We start from the raw sequence: 26,018 nt of genomic DNA on the forward strand, positions 1-26,018 counted from the left end.
CAGATATATACCTGCATGCATACATATATGCACAAAAGTGCATGCATACATACACAAGCATGTCCTGTATTATTTTTGCATATTCATAAGAAACATAGAATGAGGACAAACAAACATTATGAGAACAAAGATAGAACCAGACAATATATGGACATTTTTGTTCTCTGCAAAAGCAGGTGGATTTAGGGAGTCTGTATTTTAGAAGAGGAGGGTTCAGTAAGCCTAATACAGCAAAAGGGTTGCAGGAGGGCACTGTGTTTAAGCACAGACATTGGAGTTTATTGACTTGAGTTCAAATCCTGACTGTGCCATTCGTTGGGCTCTGAATTTTAGCTCCCCTGTCTGTAAAGTAGGAATAATAATATGCACTTGATAGATTTGTTAGGACAATTGAATGATATGCATAAAAATGCTTAGTATGATGCTTGGCACTTGGCCAAGAGGAGCTGTTATCATTTAGGTCTTAGAGGAAGTGATTTCCCACTCACACTAAGAAGACTTTCTGAAGGAGGAAAAAAATTCAGCTAGGGGAAGGAAGAGAAAAGTGGGGTGGGGTGGGGGGGTGGTAGTTTGACCTGATTGGCCACTATTCAGCCTGTCTTTCTTAAATTTGCCTATCCCCAAAAGCCACCAGGCAAGTTTACAAATTATCTTTCCTGATACTAAATGCCCAATGCCTTTGCCAGAGCAGGAGTAGGAGGGGGTCAAGGAAAGTCCCCATCAGCCTCTATTGGAGAATCCTGGGGCTATGCTGGATTCCTGCTGGCTGTTGCAGCCAGACTGCCCCTCTTAGCCCTGGTGCTCAACCCTGCCCAAGCTCGGCTCTGTGCCTTTGCCCAAGTACTGCCCCTAGCCTGAAATTCCATCTGTCCTTCTCCTCTTCTAAAGCCTAGCTCGCCCTGGGCTTGATAGCCCCAACACCATGTCTGATTTCTCAGGCCCCACTGCAGCCCTGTGGACTTCCTCCAAGCCTGGAACAGCCAGATTGTTTCTACTTCGGCTGGATAGGCCTTAAGCCAAGGGCCAGGCCCTCCAGATGCTCCAGGCCTAGGGAGTCGGGCTTCTCTCCTAACCAAGTTCGAAGCGGGGGTGGGAGGTGGGGGGTTAGGGGGATGGGGTGGAGTGGGTGGGAAGGAACCAGGGCTACAGACCACCGCCTCTTTTTTCCTCCTCTAGGTCCGGGATGGGATTTGTGATGGGCACAGGTGCTCCTCGATGGCATCCTCAAGGGCAAAATTGGGTCCTGGGAAAGCAGCCACTCGAAGCTTTCCTGGTTCCCTAGGGATGCCCAGAGGAGATTGACTCAAGCAATCGCCGCCGAGACCACGCATCTGGCCGGAGGTCGCCGGGTGCACAACCTAGGGCGCGGCCCACGAGGCTGCTTAGTGACCGTGGCGCATATCCTAGGAGCATTGCAGCGTACCCGCCCTCTTCCTGACCCACAGAACCGCCCCCCTACGCCCGGGATCTGCCCCGGGTGGGAGCAGGCCCAAGCCGGAGTGGTAGGGCTAGGGCGGAGCGGTTTGAATTAAAGGTGGGCAGAAGAGGTGCCTGGGGCAGGGAGAGTGCACTGGGCGGTGCCGGGAGCCTGGAAGACCGGGACCAAGGAAGGGCTCGGCCAAGCGATCCCTGCACCCCCAGGGCGGCGCCGCGGACCCCTCCCCCATCGAAGCCACCTTCGGCGGAAAACGTGGGGTCCCGGCGCAGCCGCTTCTGGCGGCATCTGCCGCTCCCCATCTCGCAGGAGAGCCCGCCCCGAAGGAGGGGCCGACTCCGCCCCACCTCCTCGCTGCCTCCCTCCCCCTTCTGTTCCTTTCCTCCGGCCGCGAGCCCCCTCCTCCTCCCACCTCCTCCTCCATCCTTCCCCCACCCGGTTTGTGTGCCCCTCCCGCTGCGACTGGCTGGGAGGCTCGGCCGCCCCCGCCCCGGGAGGGAGGCGGGGGCGCAAGTCGCGGCGGCCACCCGAGGCTGCGGAGGGGAACGAGATCCGAGGCCCCAGGGCGGCCCTGCATCTGGACACGGCACGCGGGGGCTGCCTGTGCACCCCCAGCCGAGGGCCGCGGGGCCTGGCCTCGCCGCGGGGTGGAGGAGGTAAGGGCGAGTCATGGGCGCGCTGCGGGACCGCTCCTGGAGAGAGAAGGCAGGGAGGACCCCAGCCGCTGCCTCCTCCTCCTCTTCCTTCTCCCCCACAGCCCTCGGGAGGCCCCCGAGGCTGCCGGACTGGGAGGGATTCTGGGCAGGCCAGGCCAGAGGCAAGGAAGGGGTTAATTTAAGGAATTAAAATCAGAACGTTTTGAGACCAGGCTTCCCATCCCCCCGGCTTCTCGCCAGTTGCTCCCCGCGCCAGGTTGGGGGGCGGGGGCGGGCTCCAGACCCCTCTGGGACTCTGGACCTTGGAGAGCAGGGCCAGAGGGAGGGAGGAAGGGGAGCGCCCTCAAACCCAGCCCTCTTCACCTGCTTCTGAAAAAGGGTGGGGGAGGGGCTTGGTGTTGAGGCCTGGCTGGGCACCTGTGCGGGTGTCTGAGGGTGGGAGGCTTTGGGTGTCTGTGTGCGTGCCGGCGTGCACGTGTGATAGTCAGGATGATCTGGAGGTGTGCATGTGTGTGCACGCATGTTTCTGTCTCCTCATATCCCAGTGCCTCCGCTGGTGACTACCCACTGTGATCTGGATGTGCGCGCCCCACTGCATTGCTTTGCATGTGAGTGTGTGGCACGGCGCCTGTGTGCACTTGCCATGGTGTGCCTGGGAGCGGGAGTGGGGCCTGCTCTCCTTAGGTCGAGTGTGCTGTGAGGGGCCCCGATGGTTTTCCGGGTGTGGGATCCAGGTGCTGGAGCCATGTGTGTGTGACCTTGGGAGGTGTGTGCATGTTTGCAGGAGCACAAGAGGGAAGGGGAGCTTAGAACAGAAAAGGCAGTGTCAGGGCTGCCGGGAAGCAGGGGACTGGATGCATTGACCCCTGTGGGTCTTCACTAGACTATAGTGATTGCCCTGGGTACACAAGTGGGGACCACAGCCCCAGGTGTGGAGAGCCACAACCCCCTCCTTCTTGGGGATTTGGAGGGATTTGGGGGGGGGGCATTCCTTTATTCTCCATCCACAGGGACACTTCCAGCTGCCTCCCCATCCTTAGAACACCTCCTCCACCTGCTGGCAGATGTCTCCTGAAAGCACTGAACTTAGGGCTTCATTTCTTTGGCCTGTAAAGCCATCTATTAACATCCAAATCCTCTTCCCCTCCTTTGCATGTGGATTTTAGATGGAAAGAGGGAGAAAGAGCTCTTGGGCCTAGAGGGCCAAGTGAGAGGGTAGAGGAGGTGCCAGAGACATGTTGGGGGAGTCGAGGGCAGGGTGGGTGACCATCAAAAATCAAACTCTGCTAACTTCTCAATTTTGCCTGATCTGAATTTAACAGAAAAAGAGACAGAGAGCAAGTTTGGTGATGTCCACACAAATGTTTCTAGATTTAGGGATGCCTAGTATATTTTTGTTTTTGGAATATTTGTAGCTGGAAGGGGGTGGTAGTTGTTGAAAGGTAATTGCCATCCTGCCTTTGAATTCCCTGGACTTTCCTGCCTCTATGGAAGTGCCCCCACTCCCTTCATTCAATCAACAAATATTTACTGTGAATATTGTAGAGTTGTTGCAACATTCCCCTCCCAATTAGAAGTAACATACGTTGCTATACTCTTAGTACGGGTTTTGAAATCAGGTAGTACTTGATCAGGTAGACTTATAAGTCAGATCCTGACTTGTAACTGTTTCAATTATTCAGTGGTGCAATAAACCACCTCAGAATGTAGGGGCTTAAAACAATAATGCTTTATTATTTTTCATGGTCTGTGTGTTGGCCATGACTATGGCCGTGGCTGTGGGTTCACTTGGCACCTCTCAGCAGCATTCAGTTGAGGGACTGGCTGGAAAGGAATATCAAGGTGGTCTTTCATCCTTCAGGGTCTCTCTACATACGATATTTAATCATTCAGTAATTCAGCCAGAGGTTTTTTTTTTTTTTTAATGGCAGCTGTATCCCTAGAGGAAATACTGTAAGAGGTTATAAGCTCTAAGGTACAATTGCTTATCAAACCTCTGCCACTACATGGCCAACTTTTGAGTCAGTGTGGGAGGGCACAACATAAGGGCAAGAATCCTGGAAGCATGGTTCCAGGGAGGCCATCAGAGCAAAGTCTATTACAGTCACTTCCCGGCCTTGGGCAAGTGATTTGGCCACTCTGAGCCTCATTTTCCTCCTAAAATAGAGACAATACCACCTATGTGGCAGCACTGTCATGGAGACTAAATGAGAAGCATGGTATCTGATCAGAATAATTAGTAGGTAAATGTTCACTGTTTAGATTATTAGACCGTAAGCGTCTTGAGGGCTTGACTGTCTTATTCATCCCTGTGTCTCCCAGTGGCTGGCACGGCCCTTGTGTTTGATATCTTTTTGTCGGGTGGATAAAACAGAATGAAGCACAGAAGCCCTAAGCCTTGGAGCTCTGTTAGAGTGACAGAGGCAAGAAGACACAGCAAGTTCTTACTTCCCAGTGGGTGGGACGTAAGCCGAACCAGGGAAGCACTTGTAATTCCAGGTGATTCTTAGATGGACTTAATTAAAATTTTTTTTTTTTAACGTTTATTTATTTTTGAGACAGAGAGAGACACAGCATGAACGGGGGAGGGGCAGAGAGAGAGGGAGACACAGAATTGGAAGCAAGCTCCAGGCTCCGAGCCATCAGCCCAGAGCCCGACGCGGGGCTCGAACTCGCAGACCGCGAGATCGTGACCTGAGCTGAAGTCGGACGCTCAACCGACTGCGCCACCCAGGCGCCCCTAGATGGACTTAATTATAACCAGATTCATCCAGTTCCATGATAATGAGTGATAGAAATCACTTTGGTTACATGAAATCAATCAGTTCATCCATTATTCAGTGTGATTCCTGCAAGAATGATATACTGATGTCTGCTGTGGGTGAGAAAGGTGTGAGGGTGAATCATTTGCATTGTCCTTGCCTTCCAGTGTACGAATAGGGTGGGATCTGATGTGCAAACAAGTCCATGACCATCCAGCATGTGACACCTGTTACCGTATGTGAAGAGCTGTGGTAAGGAGTGATTCACGCTGTGATGTGATTTGAGCTGAAGGAGGGGGTCAAGGAAGGCTTCATGGAAGGGGTAGCATTTGACGTGGCCCTGCAGAATTCACCATTTGGTGCAGGGAGTCCCAGGAAGAGGGACCAGCATGAGCCAAGATTTGAGGGTGTGACAGCACATGGCACTTCTCAGTGAAACTGAGCCCTGCAGGGCTCATTAAGGATGCACATGGGAAGCAGGACACAAAAGCTAGGCTGGCAAGGCTGTCTGGTGGTCTGGTCCTGGCCAGGCTTGAGGGCAGTCAAAGCAGGGTGGACTTTACCTCCCAGAAAATGGCCTGCCCTCAGAGATTTATTTTGGAAGAAGAGTGACACGACTGGATTGGTATTTTCAGAAAAAGCAGGAGGAGTTAGAGACTTCAGTTAGAAACAGTATCAACAGACCAGATAGAAGCGGATAATTATGGTCTGGGGGAGGGACTAGAGGAAATAAGAATCAAATATCTAGAAGGCAGTAGGACAAAAACCGGTGATTGATGAGGTCTGAAGAGGACTTTGAGAATGCAGAGGTGCCTTGGGGGTTGCATCCAGGGTGCCGAGTAGATAATGAAGATGTTGGTCAAGATGGGAAACAGGAGAAAGATGCGGGCTTGAAGGAATCATGTATTGTGAGTACACTATTAGCCACATTAAGCTCTGAGCCACCTACATTAAAATACCACCCTTTCATCGTCTCCCTCTCTACAGGCTGCTTCTAAGGAGCACTTAAAAAAAAAAGATTGCTATAAATGTCAGGTCTAAGGCATGGGTTATGTATGCCTCATGCTAGTGGAAGTGATAGTAGAGATTAGAATTAGGTTATCTCTAAGAAGCATTTAAATATGTTCTGGTGTCTCTCATCTTAAAAATTCCTTCTGGAATCTCCCATGCTGCCTCTTCCCCTTCATAGTTGAGCTTCCTGTATGTACTCACTGTCTCCACCTCACTCTCCCCTCAGCCCCCATCAGCTGGGCTCATCAAAGAGGTCTTCCCTGAAGTCCCCAGTGGACCCTTGCCACCTCTGCTCTGACTTGTGTCATCAACTCCTGTTGTTTACACTGTCATTTACACTACTGCCCACTTCTTCCCTCCTTGACATCCTCTCTTCCAAAAGGTTTCCTACCAGAATTCCCATTGCTGCTTCTGGTTCTTAGAAACTTCTTGGTTCTTCTCCCTCCCCTGCTTTTCTGAGGGTCCACCTTTATTACCCTGCTCTCCTCTCTCTGCACCCTCTCCCTGGTCCTACTCATCCACTTTTATGCTTAAATTGCCAGACCTATATTTTTGGCTCCATATTGCAAACTGTGTATCAACGACTATCTCTATTTCCAAGGCCCTCTGGAACCTCAAACTCATGGAATTTACAACCAGGCTCGTCTCTCCCCCAAACCTGCTTTCCTTCACTTTCCCTCCTACCTTAACCACAGCCCCATTTATCTACATGCTCAAAACCCAAACCTGAGCTTGATCTTTGACTCTTCCCTTTAGTATGAGCCACAATCATTCTGTCACCAAGCCTTCTTGACTCTCCTTCCTATGTTGCTCCTGTATCCATCCTTGTCCTCATTGCACTCCTGCTACCTTGGCTAACAATTTCTGCCTCCAACAGCCTTCTGCTTGACCTTGGCCCTCAGTAGTCCATTTTCTAAACTGTATATCTGATTAAGTCCTTGCCCTTCCTTCATTCCACAAACACTTACCCAAGCACCTGCCCATGCCAGGCAGTGTTGGAAGTGCTGGGGAAGTAGCAGTGATTGAGACAGAGCTTAGGGTTTAGTTCCCAGAGAGAGATGTTCTTTTTTGCTTTTGCGCATCCTGTTTCCACTGCTCAGAATGCCTTCCTTCTCCTCCCCCAATCTCATAATTACACTTCGTCACCTGACTCGACTCTTCCAGTCATTTAGATGCTACTGCCTCTGGGGGTTCCCCAATTCCTCAAGCTAAGTTGAGCGTAGAATCCCATGCTAGCCTCTTGGACAGCATTTGTTTTATTGCTGTATCATCTAATACCTTACTTAGTGTGTCCCAGGGAACCCCAAGCTGTTTGAAGGCAAGATCTCAAGATGTCCTCAGCATACCTAGCACAGCACCTGATAAAATTCATGGCCTAGAGCAGGTATTCAGTGAACATACACTGAATGAATTCATGTTTTAATAGAGCTCAGGAGAGAATGCTAGGCTAGAAATACAGATTTGCGAGATTATTAGGACTTTTGATTACAAGTGACAGAAATCCCACTCAAATTATTTTTTTGCAAAAAGGGATATGTACCAACTCATGTAACTGGAAAGAAGGGGGATGGGTGTGTTTGGGGTATGACTGTACCTGGGTTCTCAAAAATGTGGTGAGGACTCTTTCTAGCTTCTAGCTCAGCTGCGCTCTGAGTGTGGCCATATTTTTCCCCCGCCATGCATGGGCTTTCTCCATGTAGTAGGTGGGGGTTACACAAGGCCATAGATAGCTTTAGCATCCTAATATGTAATTCCAGAGGAATAAGAGACTCCTCAGTCTTTCATTTATATTCCCAGTGAATGGCTCTGTTGGCTCGGCTTGAGGAATGTGTCCATTCCTGGGTCGTTCATTGTGGCCAAGGAGATGGGGGCACCATGGTTGACATGATTGGCTAGGCCTGGGTCATGCAGCCCTGTCAGAACCACATGGAATGGGGAGGGCCAGCTTACCAAAGAAAGAATGAGATGTATTACCGGAAGGTGAAGAAGACTTGCTGAGCAGATAAAAATACTAATATCCACTGCAAGAATTCTCAATGATTACATAGTAGTGGAAGCCATGAAAATGCAAGATAATCTGTGTTTCTGTCAGAGTCAGTGAGAATGTGACAGTAGACAGGAGCCAGAGAAGACACACATCTTGAAATGGTTGGTCTTGTTTGAGGAGATGAGATTCACACACCTGAAAGCCTTAAAAAAAAAAAAAAAAAAAAAAAGATCCTGTGGTTCATCCTGTAGAATCCTTCTACCTAATGCAAACCTTCAGCTGGATTTGAAAGAAAGTAGACTTGAGATAGGCATTTCAGAAAGATGGCAGGAGCATAACAGGTCCTGGGGATGGGGGCAAGGGGCAGGGCCAGGCTGAAAAAGGCAGGTCTTAGGAACGCAGAGGTTGCTGATTTGAGGAGACTAGAATGCAAAGGAAAATCTCCAACTGTTCTGTCATGATACTCCTAATACAGGACTGTGATAGAATTTGAACAGGCAACACTTCTATTTTTCTTTTTCTTCCTCTTCTACCTCCCCCTGCCTCCATCACCTTCTTGCCTGCATCCAGGCAAAGCTTCTGCTCATGCTGAGGGAGTACATACATCTAGGCAAAAAATATTCCTAAGAATGATTCATAGTCCTTCCTCAGCTCCAGCATATGGAGGGAAACTGTGGGGCAGGCTGGCCTCAGGGGAAGAGCCACCTGGACCCAAGAAGTCCCTTCCTACTTCTACCTTGCACGTCCACACATAGGCCTGCACCCCCAGACTTTCCCCTTTGTCAGAGCCTGGCTAGCAGGGTGCTGTATAGGAAAAGGATGCTTCAAAAGTATATGGGGAGGGGACGGAACAGGTTGGCCAGTTCTGATCTCTGAAAGTGCCCCCACTGGAGGGCTCAGCACTTAGTTGGGATGGGCAGGTACCCACGGGTGCCCTGATACCAAGCTGGCCATACATCACAGAATAACCCTGTTCCTGAACGGTTGTGTGTGTGTGTGAACTGAATTCTATTTATAACATCTCTGATCACTTTGCCAACTTCTTCAATTTTGTCTATAGTTATTAATCCATTCAGGTTTTCTACTTCTTCTTGAGTCAATTTTGATAATTTATATTTTCCTAGAAAAATATTCAGTTCATCCAGATTTTCAACAATTTGGGCCAAGAATTGTACCTGGTGGCATTTAGTAATTGAAAAAAAATCTCTGTGTCAGTGGTTATATCCCTTTTCTCATTCACAGTGTTATGTATTTGTTTTCTTTCTTTCTTTTTTGCACGTTGAATAGATTTGCCACAAGACTATTTATTTTGTTGGTCTGTTCAGAGAACTCTCTTCTGGATTTCCCTCTCAAGGCTACTTTTTTGGTGTTAATATACCTAATGATAACGGTGATGGATGATAATGATTTTGATGTTAATATACCTAAACGATGGTGATGTTAGAACAGTGACTAAGTATTTAAAAAAATTTTTTTTAATGTTTATTTATTTTTAAGAGAGAGAGAGAGAGAGAGAGAGAGAGAGACAGAGCGTGAGTGGGGGAGGGGCAGAGAGAGAGAGGGAGACACAGAATCTGAAGCAGGCTCCAGGCTTTGGGCTGTCAGCACAGAGCCTGATGCAGGGCTCGAACCTGTGAACCATAAGATCATGACCTGAGCCGAAGTAGGATGCTTAACTGACTGAGCCACCCAGGCACCTGCTAAGTTGTTGTTGTTGTTGTTGTTTTAATTTAAGTCCTTGGCTTATAGATAACTAAGTTGTTTTTGGGTAAAATAAAATTTGGATTTGCTCAAAATTATCTAGTGGTGGGGGTGGGGGAAGTACAAAGCAGGGGAGCAGGTATACAGATAAAACAGAAGTGTCATGAGTTGGTAACTGTTGAAGTTGGTTGATGGGTATATAACATAGTTTATCTTCCTATTGTATTTTTGAATATATGTGAAGATGTCCATAACAAAAAGTTGTGTCTTTTTAAAATTTTTTAATGTTTTATTTATTTTTTGAGAGAAAGACAGAGTACAAGCTGGGGAGGGGCAGAGAGAGAGGGAGTGTTTTGTTTTGTTTTGTTTTAATCCTTGTCTCACCATGCATACTGAAAATTTTTAGATGGATTTAAAACTCCATTGTATAAAAGGAAACCATACAGCCTGAAGTATGTGTATGCTACCAAGTCGTTGTCAGTTTATGGATGATTATTTGTTTAAGGCCCTTAATTAAAAACAAATTTTTTTAACATTTTTTATTTATTTTTGAGAGAGACAGAGACAGAGTGTGAGCGGGGGAGGGGCAGAGAGTGAGGGAGTCACAGAATCTGAAGCAGGCTCCAGGTTCCAAGCTGTCAGCACAGAGCCCGATGTGGGGCTTGAACTCACGAGCCGTGAGATCGTGACCTGAGCTGAAGTCGGACGCTTAACCGACAGAGCCACCCAGGCACCCCTAAGGCCCCTAATTTTAAAAAATTGTTCTAGACTTTAAAAAAAAAGGTAATTACACAAAGTATGAAAGGAAAACATATATAACTGTTTATAAAATCTTCAGTAAAGCTGGACTTCCTAAGCATGATAACAAAATCAGAAATGCTAAGGATTTTTACTGAAGCCAACTATAAGCTTTATTATATCAGTAAAGACTGTAAACGAGCCAATTGACAGACTTGAGTAAAACATTCGTAGTATATAAATGACAAGGGATCAACATTATAAAAAGCCTTTGCAAATCAGTAAGAAAATATGAACGTTCAGTATAAAAATGAGCAAAGAATAGTACATAAGCAAGTCACCAAAGAAATATAAATGACTGCTCAATATGTGGGAAAAAAAATATCCAGCCATAATAATCAGAGAAATGCAAGCAAAACAGCCAGGCCACTTTTCGCTCTCAAATTGGCAAGAGTAAAGTGAGGCCAGGGGGCGCCTGGGTGGCTCAGTAGGTTAAACATCTGACTCTTGATTTCTGCTCAGGTCACGATCTCGTGGTTCGTGAGTTCGAACCCCATATCGGGCTCTGCAGTGCGGAGCCTGCTTTGGATTCTCTCTCTCCCCCTCTCTCCCTCAAAATGAATAAATAAACTTAAAAAAGAGAGAGTACAGCGAGGCCAAAGGTGAAGCTGAGTTTGGCTGCAGTTGGTAGATGCTGGGAGCCATTGAAGGAGCATGAGTTCTCGGTAGACAGAGGAATCTGGTGCCTAATATGGGACGAGATAGAGCTCTGAGCTGAAGCCTGGGCCAGCAGTCTGGGTGTGAGGAAGAGCACAGGGCAGAAGAGAACTGATGGAGAAAATGAGCAGGTCTTGATGGTTAGCAGAGAGCAAAGTCAAGATGGCCAGTGGTGTGGTATGACTGGGAGGACAGTGGCACTGTTGAAGAGAACAGGGATGGACGCTGGGGAGTGGGTGAGGGGAAGTCCAAGGTTTGCTTTTTACACTGTGGGTCACTGTGTTAATCTAGAGCTTCATTACTAGTGACTGGCCACTGACTCAGATGATTTAGGCTACAAAAAAATTTGTTGCCTCACACAATTGACAAGTCCCGGATTAAAGTTTTAGGCAGATCTGGATCTGGATGCTCAAGGGAGGTCATCAGGAGCCTTGTTGTTCTTCTTGCCCAAGGAGGATAGAAGTGGCCACAAGCAGGGGCACCTGGGTGGTTCAGTCAGTTAAGCATCCAAGTTCGGCTCAGGTCATGATCTCACAGTGTGTGGGTTTGAGCCTCGTGTCAGGCCCTGTGCTGACAGCTCAGCAAAGCTTTGAATTCTGTGTGTGTCTCTCTCTCTGCCCCTTCCCCCGCTCACACTCTGTCTCTCTCTAAAAATAAATAAACATTAAAAAATTAAAAAAAAAAAAAAAAGAAGTGGCCACAAGCAGCTCCAGGCTCACATTCTACCGGCTGAGCACAGGTCCTGGAGTGGCTATATTGGCCTGAAGTTGGGCACTGTGCCCAGGATGAATAATCGCTATGACTGATGAACAGGCTAAGGTCATATGTGCTCCCCCTGAGCCCCACCCAAAGTGGGGGCAATGGTTCTCAAGGGAAAACTGGGGGTCCATTCACAAAGCAGGGCTGGAGCTGAACCGCAAAAACAATAAATGTCCTCTACATTCCACGTCTGAACAAGATCTACACAGACCCCCCCCCCACTTGTACAATTTTTTAAAATCTGTCTGTTTATGATAATGCAACTATCCCTCACAAAACGTCAAACACACTTGTCCCATCTCCAGAAGGAGATGTTCCAAGTTCTCATCCACTTACCACATCTAGACCCAATTCAAGATCTTGGTGATGGGCTGTTTGGCAAGGTACTGAGCTAGCCACTCGTGGTCTTTCAATTTATGGCCAGACTATGATGGAGGAAAGATCAGATAGCTGAAAGAACAAAACCCTCCCAGCTCAAGAGGGGAGATGAGGAAAAATGCTCAGTGGTCACAGACCCATAGCATGGTCCACATGCTTGACCAGTTGGCAAGGATGAGGTTCCCTGACTCATCTATTTGGCTGCTATGGTTCTGCCATCTCGAGGAGCCTTCATTGTTCTTCATGCTCTGTGCCACACACAAAAAGGGGCATTGCGGTGGGGTGGGGTGGGGGGGAGTCACCTCCCACTGACGGCAAGTTTAAGGGGTGAGGAACATTAGTAGCTGAGTAATCCCTGGCCTTTGTTTTCCAGGTTTGTGGGTTTTTCTGGCAATACAATCCCCTTAATCATTAGGAAGCTTTCAGTCAGTTTGCATTCAGTTGTCCCCAGAGCCATTAACCAAACTAGAGACCTCATTGGAAGTTGTAATTCTTGAATCAAGTCCCTGGTGATAGTGTTGGGGGAGGAGCAGGAGTTGTCTCTTAGCAACAGTTCTTGGTGCTCTGCCCATCCCAGGAGCCATGGCTCTGTTGCCTCTAGCTAGGCCTCTGCAAAGGGCAATGCAAACCCCTAGTCTAGAGTTCATTTGTCCTCTCTCACTCAAGCTGTATCCCAGTGGAAGGCTCTTTTGATGAAAGCAACGATAACCTCTGTTGAGCTGGGAGGGCACAGCAGGAGGGGTTCTTGGAGAGCCTGAGGAGTCAAGAGCCTGTGAGGGCCCAGGTTTGTCTCTGTCTGTGTGTCCAGCCTCCCTGTCTTTGCTTGAGTTGACTTTAGCTGGAAGCAGAGAACTGGCTCTTAATTATCTGACTCTCAGCCATATTGGATTACTGGCCTCAGGCAGAAAGGGCCTCTCTAGGCAAAGCGGCATTTTCTTCCTGTCTGCTTTCAGATGTGCCCCTTTCAGCCAGAGTGTGTCTCTTTCTTGTCGGACCTTACTGAGGCCATGGGAAAGGCCACACCCCATATGGTGACATTTTCCTACAGGTCCCCTAAAGTTCCAGGTAGGAACATCAGCTGAGCTTGGGAGATAGTGCAAGAGTTTAATTAGCTGCTTTGCTGCTATGTAGCAGGGTTCACCAACTTCTGAGGAGAGATCTGGTACTATCTTACTTCCCCACTTAATTCAGCTAATTCTTCCTTAGGGCCTATTCCTTTAAAACATTCAATTTCTCACTCTAATTTCTGGCTTCGGACTTCTTTCTAGTGCAAGTGCCACAGACCCAACTCCAAATGGTCAAGAAAAAAGGGGAACTGATTGGCTCACCCAACTGAACAGACCAGAATCTCAAACAGTATCTGTGAGAAATCTGTCCATCTCAGCTCTGCTTCTCTGTATTGGCTTCATTCCCAGGAGGTTCCTCCCCAAAGAGACAAAGATAGTCCTTGCAGCTCTAGCCTTCCCCATCAGCTTAGAAACCTGAATGCAAAGAGGATGCTTTTCCCCAGTAGTTCCAGAAAAGTCCTAGAGGAATGACTCATTGACTCAACTTGGGCGATCTCTGCCCATCCCAGGAGTCTGTTTGGCCAGGTCTATATTACTTTCTTACCCCTGGAGTCGGGGGTGGACCATCAACCCCCCACTCAGACCACAGGGACTGAGAAAGTGGGGAAGGAAGGATGGTTCCCCAAGGGCAAAGCAGAATGATTTTACCAGGAGGACTGGGTTCTGGGCTGGTAAAGGGAATAGATGTTCACCCATATATCCATGTGGAAATGCCTGAAGGCAAAGGGAAGTCAAGAGCAAGTCAGGATAGAGAGGCAGAGCTGAGAGTTAGTGGCTTAAAGCTGGGAGTGAATGGGAGCAAACCAGACTGCTGGGGAGAAGGTAGATATGAAGGTGGACCTCCCATCAGGAGACAGGAAGATTCAGAAGGCAGTAGGAAGAGGAGGTCAGAGAACCTTCATGGCAGCCTGTAAAGACAGACTGGTCATTAGTATGAGCGGTGGGACTAGTGGGGGAAGATCCTTGATGACAACTGGATTGATAAGCAGTGGTCTGTGACCCGGAGGAGCACAGGGACAGCAGAGGGTGGTTGAAGGCAGTTAGGAAGAGGAGAGCAGTGACAAATAGGGTAGAGATTCCACAAGGCAGGAGTGGTGTGACCAGAAGCCAGAGATGAGGGAGGATGGGCAGCAGGAGTTGAGAGTGAACAGGGTTAGGATGCCAGGAAGGGTGGTGTCTTGTGCTAGAAGCCTGAAGAGGACAAATACGGTGGCCCTTGGAGTAAAGGGCAGGGCAGGGGCACTTACTGGAGACCAACCTAGCAAAGAAATTTGAAAAAGGAGCTACGTGCCTAGCATGGCAGGAATGGGAGTATGTGGTACAGAAACAGGACAGGATCAAACAGGGACACACACACACAGGTATCATCAGGTGAGGTGACAATTTGGTCACTGCAACATGGTACCAATAGTTTGTCTTGATGGGTATTTCCATCAAGGTGGAAATAACACCTTCTTTTACAGATTTCTTAAAGTATGTTTATTTGGAGAGACAGAGAGCGAGAGAGCAGTGTGTGTGCGTGAGCAGGGGAGGAACAGAGAGAGAGAGGGAAGGGAGAGAGAGAATCCCAAGCAGGCTGTGTGCTGTCAGCACTGAGCCCGATGTGGGGTTTGATCTCAAGAACCAGAAGATCATGACCTGAGCCGAAATCAAGAGTTGGGATGCTCAACCAACTGAGCCACCCAGACGCCCCAAAGATTTGTTTTCAGAGGTAACATACATACAGCCAAATACATATAGTACACTAACCTTACGTATACAGCTTGATTGTTTACGTATACACGTACTCACATGTAAAACCACCACTCATATCAAGATCTAGAGCATTTTCAGCATCACATGTGGTTCCCTCCTGCCCCTTCTCAGTTTATTGTCCCCAGGAGTAACTTCTATTCTGACTTCTGTCATGATCAATTTAGTCTGTTCTTGAATTCCATATGTATGGAATCCTCCAGTATGCACGCCCTCTGGCTCCTTTCATGCAACATAATATTGAATGGATTCATCCACGTTGTTGAATGTACCAGTGCTTCCTTTTCTTATTGCTGGATAAAATTCCATTATGCATATATTACAATTTATCCATTCTACCGGTGTTGGGCATTTGGGTTGTTTAAGTTGGAATACAGCTTGGAAGTGTTATACATAATATTAATGCCTTTCTCCCCCCTCCCCCCCCCCCCCTTAAAGAATCCTCATTCTTCTTCACTCTCATACATGTACAGGCCCTCCCACCAGTACCAGAGCAGGCCAGCCTCCTCCGGGAGGTCAAGCCATTGGTATCCCCTCGCCCCTCCATTATGGGCATGGGTTTCCTGGGGAAGTACGTTTCCTTACGGGTGGGGATACCACCCTCCTAAGTCTTACTCCCTCTCTTCTAGCCTCCTCTCCCCTGGCCGTGAGCGCCCTGGGCCTTCCTGACCCTGCAGGGGGGCTCGCCCGCAGCCCCCCATGAGCGCGCCCGGCTGACCGGCGGGCCGGCCGCGGTGGAGCCCAGGCGCCGCGGGGGCGGCGGGGCCATGGCCTCGCTGGACCTGCCGTACCGCTGCCCCCGCTGCGGGGAGCACAAGCGCTTCCGGAGCCTGTCGTCGCTGCGCGCGCACCTGGAGTACAGCCACACGTACGAGACACTCTACATCCTCTCCAAGACCAACAGCATCTGCGACGGCGCCGCGGCCGCTGCAGCCGCCGCTGCCGCCGCCTCGGGCTTCCCGCTGACGCCCGAGCCCGCCGCCCTGCTGGCGGTGCCCGGCGCCCGACGCGAGGTCTTCGAGAGCACGTCCTTCCAGGGCAAGGAGCAGGCGGCCGGGCCGTCGCCCGCTACGCCGCACCTGCTGCACCACCATCACCACCACGCGCCCCTTGCCCACTTCGCCGGCGACCTGGTTCCCGCCAGCCTGCCCTGCGAGGAGCTGGCTGAGCCCGGCCTCGTGCCCGCAGCCGCCGCGCGCTACGCACTGCGCGAGATCGAAATCCCGCTGGGGGAGCTGTTCGCCCGCAAGTCCGTGGCCTCCTCGGCTTGCTCGACGCCGCCGCCCGGGCCGGGACCCGGGCCCGCCTCCGCCTCCCCCGCGTCCCCCTCCCCCGCTGATGTGGCTTACGAGGAGGGCCTGGCGCGCCTCAAGATCCGTGCGCTGGAGAAGCTGGAGGTCGACCGGCGGCTGGAGCGGCTGAGCGAAGAGGTGGAGCAGAAGATCGCAGGCCAGGTGGGTCGGCTGCAAGCCGAGCTGGAACGCAAGGCGGCAGAGCTGGAGACGGCGCGACAGGAGAGTGCGCGGCTGGGGCGCGAGAAGGAGGAGCTGGAGGAGCGTGCTTCCGAGCTCTCGCGCCAGGTGGACGTGAGTGTGGAGCTGCTCGCCTCACTCAAGCAGGACCTGGTGCACAAGGAACAGGAGCTGAGCCGCAAGCAGCAGTGAGTGGCCCGCGGGGCCCTGTGGGCGGGTGTGCCCGTGTGTGTCACTGCCGCTGCCACCACCGTGACTGGGCCTGAGTGTGTCTGTGTTTGTGTCTGTGTGGCCATGGCTTTGTAATATGGCATCTATGGCCACAAGCCTGTAATGACGGTGTGGGTGGGGCCAAGAGTGTCATGAAGGTATGTGTTTGGGACTGAGTACATGCAAGTGTGACCACGGGCCTGCTGTGAAAATTGTTTCTCTCCCTTTCTCTCTCTCTCGCGAAGGCCAGCTCCTACACTGTGGCACCAGACCCTCTTCCTACTTTTGCCTACTCAAAGACATAGCGCAGTTCTGCTCTCCCCCTTTGCCATCACCAGACTTTCCTCGTCAACTGTATCATTCCTAAAAGCATCCAGACATAAGATCATTACTCCCATCTGCCCTAACCCCACTGCCCCCCGTAGGCTACAGCCCCTTTTCTCTCCTTCCAGAACAACTCCTTGAAAGTATTGTTTATATTCCTTGTCTCCAGTTTCCTTCCCCACTTTCCGTCTTCAGTGCACTCTGATCAGATGTCCACCTCCACCACTGTCCTCTGTGTCACCAACGACCTTCACGTTGCCAAGGCCACTAGTCATCATCTCAGCGTCTCAGCCGCGTTGACACAGTGATAACCTTGAAACCCCTTTTTCACTTGGCATCCAGGACACTCTCTTGGAATGTCCTTCTTTTTTCCTGTCTGCTCCTCCTCGGTTTTCTTTGCTGGCTTCTCCTTATTTCCCTGGTCTTTAAATGTAGAATTTCAAAGTAGATGGATGTTATTTATCTGTCCCCATTGTGACGTAAGCTCCACAGGGGCAGGGATTTTTCTCAGGCTTGTCCACTGCTGTGTCCCTAATACAGTGCCAGACACCTAGAAGGTGCCCAGTAAATGTTGAGTGGATGCATGACCAACTGTGAATCCTGAAGTCACTCTGAAGCATGCTGTGTGTACATGCACTTCCCGGAGGCTTCTGCATCTGAGAATGGTTCTGAAAATGTGTGTGTGTGTGTGTGTGTGTGTTGGAATGTGTCGTTGGGACTGTGCCTGCCTCAGACTGTGTGTGTGCCTGCAAGTGAACTTGACACGAGCGGATGTACATGAGTGTGTGTGGCTGTGTGCCCGTGAGCATTGCTGGAGGGAGGGGGTGGCTCTGAGTGTCACTGAGTATGACTGACTGTTTCAGTGGGGAGGAGGGGTGTCTGGCGGGAGTGTTGGGGCTGGGTCAGCGGGGTGTGAGTGCGTGACTCGGGGTGGATGTTCGCATTTCTGTGTGTGCTGTCCTATGGGGCATTGTGCCTGGGCCTGTTACGCGTGCACCCGCGTGACCACAGGCAGCTGTGCCCGTGTCTCTCCCCACTGCTCAGGGTCCCCTCCGGAGGGTGGGTGGGCGGCCAGGCCGAGGCACGGGGGTAAGAGACTGCTCCGGGCCCAGGGAGGTGGTACAGATCGACCAGTTCCTGAAGGAGACGGCGGCGCGGGAGGCCAGCGCCAAGCTGCGGCTGCAGCAGTTCATCGAGGAGCTGCTCGAGCGGGCTGACCGGGCCGAGCGGCAGCTGCAGGTCATCAGCAGCAGCTGTGGCAGCACGCCCAGCGCCAGCCTGGGCCGCGGAGCGGGGGGAAGCGGTGCCGGGCCCGGGCCCCGGGGTCCAGGCAGAATGGTGAGTGCCTGCCTGCCTTCCCCCCTCCGCTTGCGCCCCTGCCCCGTGCAGCCTCACCTCACACACTGCCTGGCATCACCCCCCACCCCCACCCCGTCATGCTCCATGCTTCCCTTCTTTGGCTCTTCCCTGCGAGCAGACTCGAGGCCTGAAGTAGGGGCCCCTCTGATTGGGCAGACGTGCCGGCCCCTGAGGCTGCGATCCAGTGAGGTGTGATCCAGCCGCTCCGGTTCTCAGGGGCCCGTCTCCACTCAAATGAGAGCCCGGGAGCCACAAGTCGGGGTCTGGGGTGCTGGGTGGGTGTGGGGAGGGGGCTGGGGAGCCTGCCTCTCTGGGCTGTCTGTCTGTCTATTTGTCCATCTTTCCCAACTTTTTTCCTTCTCTCTCCTCTCCCTCTTCTCTTCTCTCCATCTTGTGCCCTGTTTCTCCCGTTCCTTCTCACCCTTTTGCCTCCTCTGCCCCCTGCCTCTCCCTCCCGCTCTGGGGGCCCACAGCGAGAACACCACGCGGGCCCGGCCATGCCTAGCACATACGCCGTGTCAAGGCATGGCTCCTCTCCCAGCACAGGGTAAGCCTCGGGCCTGGCCCGCCCCACAGCCCACCCTCACCCTGGAAAGATCCACTGGCCCACTGGATGGCTGGCCCATCTGAGGCCTTGGCTCCTTGTCCTTTCCCCATATTCCTTGGGTCACCTATGTCTGCCTTTGCACACTGTTGGAAGGGGGCTCTTGGAAAGTAGGGGGAGTGGGTTGCCCTTGGCCGGTGGTAGGGGTGGCATGGGGAGTTCGGGCAGTCCTGGTGCCCCTCGCTCCTCACCGTCTGGTCCACCCCACCCCAGGGCCTCCAGCCGTGTCCCTGCTGCATCCCAGAGCTCAGGCTGCTATGACAGTGACAGTCTGGAGCTACCCCGGCCAGAAGAGGGGGCCCCCGAGGACAGTGGCCCTGGGGGCTTGAGCACACGGGCCCAGGCTGCCAACGGCGGCTCGGAGCGTACCCAGCCCCCTCGCAGCTCAGGCCTGCGGCGCCAGGCCATCCAGAACTGGCAGCGCAGACCCCGCCGACACAGCACGGAGGGGGAGGAGGGTGATGTCTCGGACGTGGGCTCCCGAACCACGGAGTCAGAGGCTGAGGGCCCCTCAGATGCCCCCCGCTCTGGGCCTGCTATGGCCGGGCCACTGAGCAGCTGCCGGCTCTCAGGTGAGTCCTGGGGAGGGTAGGCCAGAGAGGCCAGTCTTTCCTTGGTGCTGGGCCCTCTCAGGGGACACAGGGCTGAGGCGGTAAATCCCTTGGGCTCCCACACCTGTTTTCCCCCCTGTCCCAGACTCCCCACAGTGAGAATGACAAACTTCCCTACAAGTGCCCTGTGAGCTTGGGCAAGGAACTCACGTGACAGAGCAGGGCTGCAGCACAGGGGCGCTCAGGTTGGGTATTGCACAAGGATGCCACATCTCAGGGGTCCATTCACGTGGTGGCTCGTTGACATTTACAGGAGAGTAGTTGAGTGTTAACTGCAGGCTGAAGTCCCAGAGCAGCAGGGAGAGCCCCCTTCTGTATACGGACAAGTCCATGTGCATATGTGGGTGGGTCAGGGTCAGGAGGTTAGAGGGCTGAGATCAGGTGCGTGACTGCTGTGTAGAGGGAGGGCAGCCTCACCCTGGCCTTCTGTTCACAGAGGCTGGGTTTCTAACCATCTGTACCCTCACCCTCCAAACCCTTCCCCACTCTTGACTCAGTTGATTCATCTAAGGGGTGAGTTTGGACTCTGTGATGATATATGATCTTAAAAAGACAGTTTGCTTGAGGAAGGGTCACCTTTTTCTAATTTGTACAGAGATAGGGTGTGGCAGAGGAGGGGGAAGCAGAGGCCCCTTGTCCTTCCTCCCAAGTCACTGGCCCTCCAGCATGAGTCTCTCGTGACTATTCCTTCGGCAGCTCCTAGCCCCCCCATCTCCCCACCCGCACCTCCACACTGGCCTTTGACCCTCCACACTGACTTTTGACCCTCTGGTACTGTGCAGCCCGCCCCGAGGGAGGCAGTGGGCGGGGTCGGCGAGCTGAGAGGGGCAGCCCCTCACGCTCCAACGAGGTCATCAGCCCAGAGATCCTCAAGATGCGAGCCGCCCTGTTCTGCATCTTCACCTATCTGGACACACGCACGCTGCTGCACGCTGCCGAGGTCTGCCGGGACTGGCGCTTTGTGGCTCGTCACCCCGCGGTCTGGACACGGGTGCTGCTGGAGAATGCCCGCGTCTGTTCCAAGGTGCCTGTCCCTGTCCACTGCCCCTGCCGTGAACCCACCTTTCTCCCAGCAGAATCTGGCCCCTCAAGGTCAGGTCCTTGCAACGCTTACAATACCCCAGCTTCAGGCTGACTCCCCACAATGCTCTCATGGGGCCTCCTGTCTTGGGGCTGGTCTGCCTCTAGGTAGGCAAGCACAGACCCCTTCATCCCCAGGTAACCCTGTCTCCCTGCAGTTCCTGGCGATGCTGGCTCAGTGGTGCACCCAGGCCCACTCGCTGACGCTGCAGAACCTGAAGCCCCGGCAGCGGGGCAAGAAGGAGAGCAAGGAAGAATACGCCCGGAGCACCCGGTGAGGCCATGGCGGGTGGGCGGGTGGGTGTTGCAGGCTGCAGACCCAGAATTCCATTGGGGGTTGCTTCCCAGAGGGGGAGGTGGCCACAGGCAGTGCCCTGACCTCTTGGCCATCCCCAGAGGCTGCCTGGAAGCAGGGCTGGAGTCCCTGTTGAAGGCCGCTGGGGGGAACCTGTTGATCCTGCGCATCTCCCACTGTCCCAACATCCTCACTGACCGCTCACTCTGGCTGGCCAGCTGCTACTGCCGTGCCCTGCAGGCCGTCACCTACAGGTAGGTGCACACCACTAGACTCAAGGTCCACACCCTCTTGGCCTCGGGCCAAAGGGATCCCTGGGGTCTGCATACTCTTTCCCCAAGGGTCTTAGGCAAAGGGACTCAAGAGTTCTATGGTCCAAGGGAAGGGAGCAAAGGCCACTAGGGTGGGTGGTCTCACACCTTGTCTTTTAAACAGGAGTGCCACAGACCCCGTGGGCCACGAGGTCATTTGGGCTCTGGGTGCAGGCTGCAGAGAGATTGTCTCCCTCCAGGTGGCGCCACTTCACCCTTGGTGAGCCCTGGCAGGGGTCAGGTGGGGACAGGGTGGGGCTGGGGCTGGGGCTCAGGACTGAGCAGATCTGAGCCATTCCAAAAGCTGACTGGGGAGACAGATTCACATTCATTAGTCGGTGTAAGTAAGTGTTGGGAGCAGGGCTTCCAAATCAGACATGGGGTGATGCCCTGGCTTACTGGCAGTGAGACTTTGGGCAATCCAGTCATGTCTTAGTTTCTCAAGTGCAGAGTGAAGACGGTATTAGAGATCTTTCAGTTTTGGGAGGACTGTAGCTGGCTCCAGTGAGATGTCTACATAAGGCCTGCAGGGGCCACAGTAGGTGTTCAGGCAACGCTAGCTAGAAATAGCCACATTTGTTTGAGCTGGTTTTTAGAGAATCCAGATCATTCACCGCTCTACTTGGAGTTCCTCAGACCAGGCGTTTTTGTCCCTGCGCTTTGTCCCCCAAGCCCCCTTTCCACAGAACTCCTCCCAGGGCATCCAGTGTCCTTCGTGAACACCTGGCAGAACTTGGCACTGCTCCCCCGCCTCCAGTCCTACTGCACCCTGTCCCAACCCCTGCTGTCATTTGCTTTGCAATAATTTCTCTATGTTTCAGTCCACGCTGTACTCGCAGTTCTGAGTAGGGGCTATGAATGCCCATTTCCATATCTCTGGTTCCAAGTGCAAGCAGACGCCAGAGAACCTGCTGCCAGGGCGAATATTGAGGGATGAAGTGTTCAGGGAAATAGAGAGTTTGATGTGGGTGGTGGGCAGAGGGGAGCAATGAGTGTGGAAAGGAAGGTTGGGGCAAGGTTAGGCAGGTCTGGCCTAAGGGGTTTAGATTTTTGCATTTCATCTAGAAAGCGCTTGGGAAGCCATTGGGGTATCTTAGATCTTAAAAACAGGATTATATCAGATTGGTTACCTTCTGTGTCCCTCCCTCCCCCAACTCCTTGAGGGAAGGGACCATGTTTATATTGTCACTGATGTATCCCCAGGGGCTAGTTCAGTTGTTGGCTGTAGTGGACACTTGAGGCCCATTTGTTGAATGACTGAGAGAATGTAGGAATGAATGACTCACTGTCAGCAGTGTGTAGGATTCTTCTAGATGAATCCAGATGAATATGGATGGTGGCCTGAATTGAGAGGTCAAAGAGTTATCCAGGAATCAAAATCTGTAGGTCTTGGCAGGAGGTGAGGGAGGAAGAGTCAGGGATGATTCCAGGTTTCTAACTGGAGCAGCTGGGTGGTTGGCGGGGGCCCCAGCCTAAGGCGGGGCATGAAAGAGGAGCCGGCTTGGGGTGTCATGCAACCAGAAACTTCCTTGACAGCCTTCTCTCCGCCCCATTCTCCAGCCAGCAGCCCACGCGCTTCAGTAACCGCTGCCTGCAGATGATCGGCCGCTGTTGGCCCCACCTTCGGGCCCTGGGGGTTGGGGGCGCTGGCTGTGGGGTACAGGGCCTGGCATCACTCGGTGAGTCCTTCCTCGGGACTGGGGTGGAGGGTGGTGGGAAGCAGGTGTGGGTGCAACACTGAAATCCCAGGGGGTTTGGGGCTGCAGCCGGGGTGGTGGCAGGAACACCAAGGCACGGGGCGGGAGGCAGCCTGGGGAGTTTGTCAGCAGGACCTCCCCTCTTCCTCCCCCTTCCTAGCAAGAAACTGCATGCGGCTGCAGGTCCTGGAGCTGGACCATGTGTCAGAGATCACCCAGGAGGTGGCAGCTGAGGTCTGCCGGGAAGGCCTGAAGGGACTGGAGATGTTGGTGCTCACGGCCACCCCCGTCACCCCCAAGGCCCTGCTGCATTTCAACAGTGAGCGATGGGGATGCAGGAGGGGGGCTACCACTGTCACCACTTACTGTGCCACGTCAGCAAGTAGCATAGCCAGCTCCCTGTCTGTCGCTCCTAGTCAGCAAGCCAGCACTGGGGGCAGACCAACCGGGACGCTAATCCTGGCTTTGCCACAAGTGTCTTCTGCGGGCAGTGTGGCGTTCAAGTCTTGCCAGCATCTGGTCCAAATGGTTCGGTTCAACATTTATTACCCTATGCTCTACGTACGTTGGAGACATGAGCTGTACAATGCCATCTGCCCCACATGAGCCTCTGGCCAAGGGCAGAGGCAGAACAGACAGGTTAGGAGCACAGGTTCTGGAGCTGGACTGACCTAGGTCTCAATTTTGGCTCTACTGCTTATTAGCTGTGTGACTGGGCAAGTTACTATACTTCTCTGGATTCTGTATCCCCTTCTTCTAAGCTGACCCTCTGGAGTGGGTGGGAGGGTGAGGACCATTCTCAGGGTGAAGACTCCTTTCTCCATGGTGTAGACTCCATGCCTCCTCTGAGCCCACCTCCCTCTAGCCACCTACTTCACTCCTGGCCACTCCTCCACCTTCACTGAGGACATGGGTGTCCAGCTCAGGCTGCTCACACTCCTTCAGGACAATGTCTTGGACAGGAGCTGCCCTCCGACCCCCACTCCCCCCCACAACTGGAGCAGCCTTCTGGGCACAGCCAGCACAATTGAGTCACCACCGGCACCCAGTGTCATCGCCCCGAGGATCTGCAGTAACCACCGAGTGGCTCCTCAGCTCCTCAGGCTGCTGGGGCAGGCTTCCCCTTCCTGAGGCCCTGGTCACACCTACATCGTCAGCACTGAAGGCTCCCTGACTTTCTTATTATTTCTAGGATCCTCTTCTTCCTTCCCCATCAGCCTCATGGCCTGGCCCTGGACTGACCACCAGAACTGCTCAACCTCTAAAATCATGACCTCCAGAACCTTCTCAGCCACCTGATTTTCTTCTTCCTCCTCCACTGACTTCATGGCAACATCTAGTCCCTTAAGCCCTCTGCTCCCAACTTGTTTGCTGCCTGTCCCCTCCTCCATGCTCCAGAGAAGAGCCACCAGCCTCACCTCAGCCACTCTGTCCTTTTAATTCATTTCCAGATGCCCAGGCCATGGCACAGCTGTCCCCTCTGCCAGGGAAGTTCCTAGAGCCCCTGCACAATTGGCTGCTTCCCACTCATCCTCCCAGAGTTCACTGCAGCCTCTGCTCTGTGACCTTGCCCTCCTCCTCCCCTGCATTCCGTGTGGTTGATCCCCTGGGTGCCACCAGTGTGCTCTCCTCTAGGTGGTTCCCAATGCCTGGCACGTGACCATCTCCGTAGGGTTCTGATTTCATGAATTAGCGATAGAAGAGCAGCCCCATTGTCCAAGCCAAACATGAGCCAGCACCTTATTACCCACCTTTTCCCAGGCATTTGCCGGAACCTCAAGTCCATCGTGGTCCAGATTGGGATTGCTGATTATTTCAAAGAGCCCAGCAGTCCTGAGGCCCAGAAGCTGTTTGAGGACATGGTGACAAAACTCCAGGTAAGGAGTTGGCTCTTAGGCCAACCAAAACCCCAGGTGGCATCCCTGGGCTGGGGTTGGTGACCTGGGTGTGTGATGGGAGGGCCCCACTTGCCTCAACCTGAGGGGAACTAACCAGGGTTTGGTCTACAGGCCCTACGACGGAGGCCCGGCTTCTCTAAGATCCTGCACATCAAGGTGGACGGCGGCTGCTAACCCGGGGTGGGGGGCGGCAGGGCCCCTGCCGGCCCCACACCAGGGCACTCTCTTTGGACCTCCAGAGGGACCCTGATTTGGACTAGACCTTCGGAGGCCTTGTGTTATCCCTAGCTTCCAGGGAGGGGTTGACAGTTTCCTGTCCTCCTCTTGGGACAGCGGAGCAACGGGCCTGACGTCAGGCACTGGCTCTTCAGGGCAGGGGCTTGGACAGAAGCTGCCCTCCGACCCCCACTCCACCCCCAACTGGAGCAGCCCTCTGGGCACAGCCAGGAAGGAGCTGAGTCACCACCAGCACCCGGTGTCATCGCCTCGAGGACGTGCCATAATCACTGAGTGGCTCCTCGGCTGCTTGGGTTGCTGGGGCAGGCCTCCCCTTGTCAGGGGCCTCTGCTAGTCCCCAGGCCAGACGGGGCTCCCCAAAGCAGCTCAGACTTGGCAAGAAGGGCTCTTTTCCTCCCCCTGCCCTGTTCCAGCCCTCTGTGGGGCATCCCCATCAGACAGCCTGCCAAGGCTCTGGGTCCACATTCTCCAGGGATAACAGACAGGCCTTGGGCGTCTGGGAATGTGGTCAGCCAAAAGTGGGGGGCAGGGGGCAGTGAGGTAGCGGAATGGGCTTGGAATGGCAAAACATTCATCTAGAACTTTTCCCCAGGATACTGAAACTACCACTCCCAAAGTGGGGAAATTGCCAAGTAGAGAAAACTTAGTTTTTATTGCTGTAGAAACAAGACCCCTCCTCCCAACAACCACATACCCCCATGGCACACCAGAGCTAAATTCAGAGCTAAAAGGTGCATGTTTCTATACCTTCCACCAATCCTGAGCCTCTGGCGAGGCAAGGAACCAGCTCTGGAAATTTTATCAGCAGTGAGAAGCAGTTCCTGTCCTCAAGAAACAACTTCTATTCCAGGTGCTTGGGCAGCAATGTAATGGCCTCTGGGCCATTCATTTGGAAAGTTCTTTCAAACATTAACCTCAATCCATCTTAGGGTTTCCTTCTCTCCTATATAGGATCAG

General features: G+C 52.7%; 1 protein-coding gene and 1 pseudogene across 1 annotated transcript; one reads left to right on the forward strand and one right to left on the reverse strand.

Moving 5' to 3' along the window:
- The window catches only part of LOC131484911 (single-stranded DNA-binding protein, mitochondrial-like), a 236,788-nt pseudogene that overhangs the window by 103,972 nt on the left and 106,798 nt on the right, over positions 1–26,018 (reverse strand).
- FBXO41 (F-box protein 41) lies at positions 1,620–25,935 on the forward strand. Its single transcript, XM_058683692.1, has 13 exons — positions 1,620–2,091; positions 15,593–16,623; positions 18,082–18,307; positions 18,802–18,875; positions 19,146–19,504; positions 20,326–20,567; positions 20,782–20,897; positions 21,020–21,172; positions 21,354–21,449; positions 22,790–22,908; positions 23,087–23,245; positions 24,688–24,803; positions 24,936–25,935. Exons 2-13 carry the CDS (start codon positions 15,731–15,733, stop codon positions 24,996–24,998), a joined length of 2,616 nt encoding a protein of 871 aa, XP_058539675.1. The 5' UTR covers positions 1,620–2,091; positions 15,593–15,730; the 3' UTR covers positions 24,999–25,935.

Source organism: Neofelis nebulosa, chromosome 9, assembly GCF_028018385.1.
Source record: "Neofelis nebulosa isolate mNeoNeb1 chromosome 9, mNeoNeb1.pri, whole genome shotgun sequence".
Classification (NCBI taxonomy): Eukaryota; Metazoa; Chordata; class Mammalia; order Carnivora; family Felidae; genus Neofelis; species Neofelis nebulosa.

Coding starts and splice junctions, on each gene's coding strand:
- FBXO41 (XM_058683692.1), top strand. CDS start 15,731: ATGGCCTCGCTGGACCTGCCGTACCGCTGCCCCCGCTGCGGGGAGCAC. Junction 18,876..19,145: donor GGCTCCTCTCCCAGCACAGG/GTAAGCCTCGGG, acceptor ACCCCACCCCAG/GGCCTCCAGCCGTGTCCCTG. Junction 23,246..24,687: donor GGCCCTGCTGCATTTCAACA/GTGAGCGATGGG, acceptor ACCTTTTCCCAG/GCATTTGCCGGAACCTCAAG.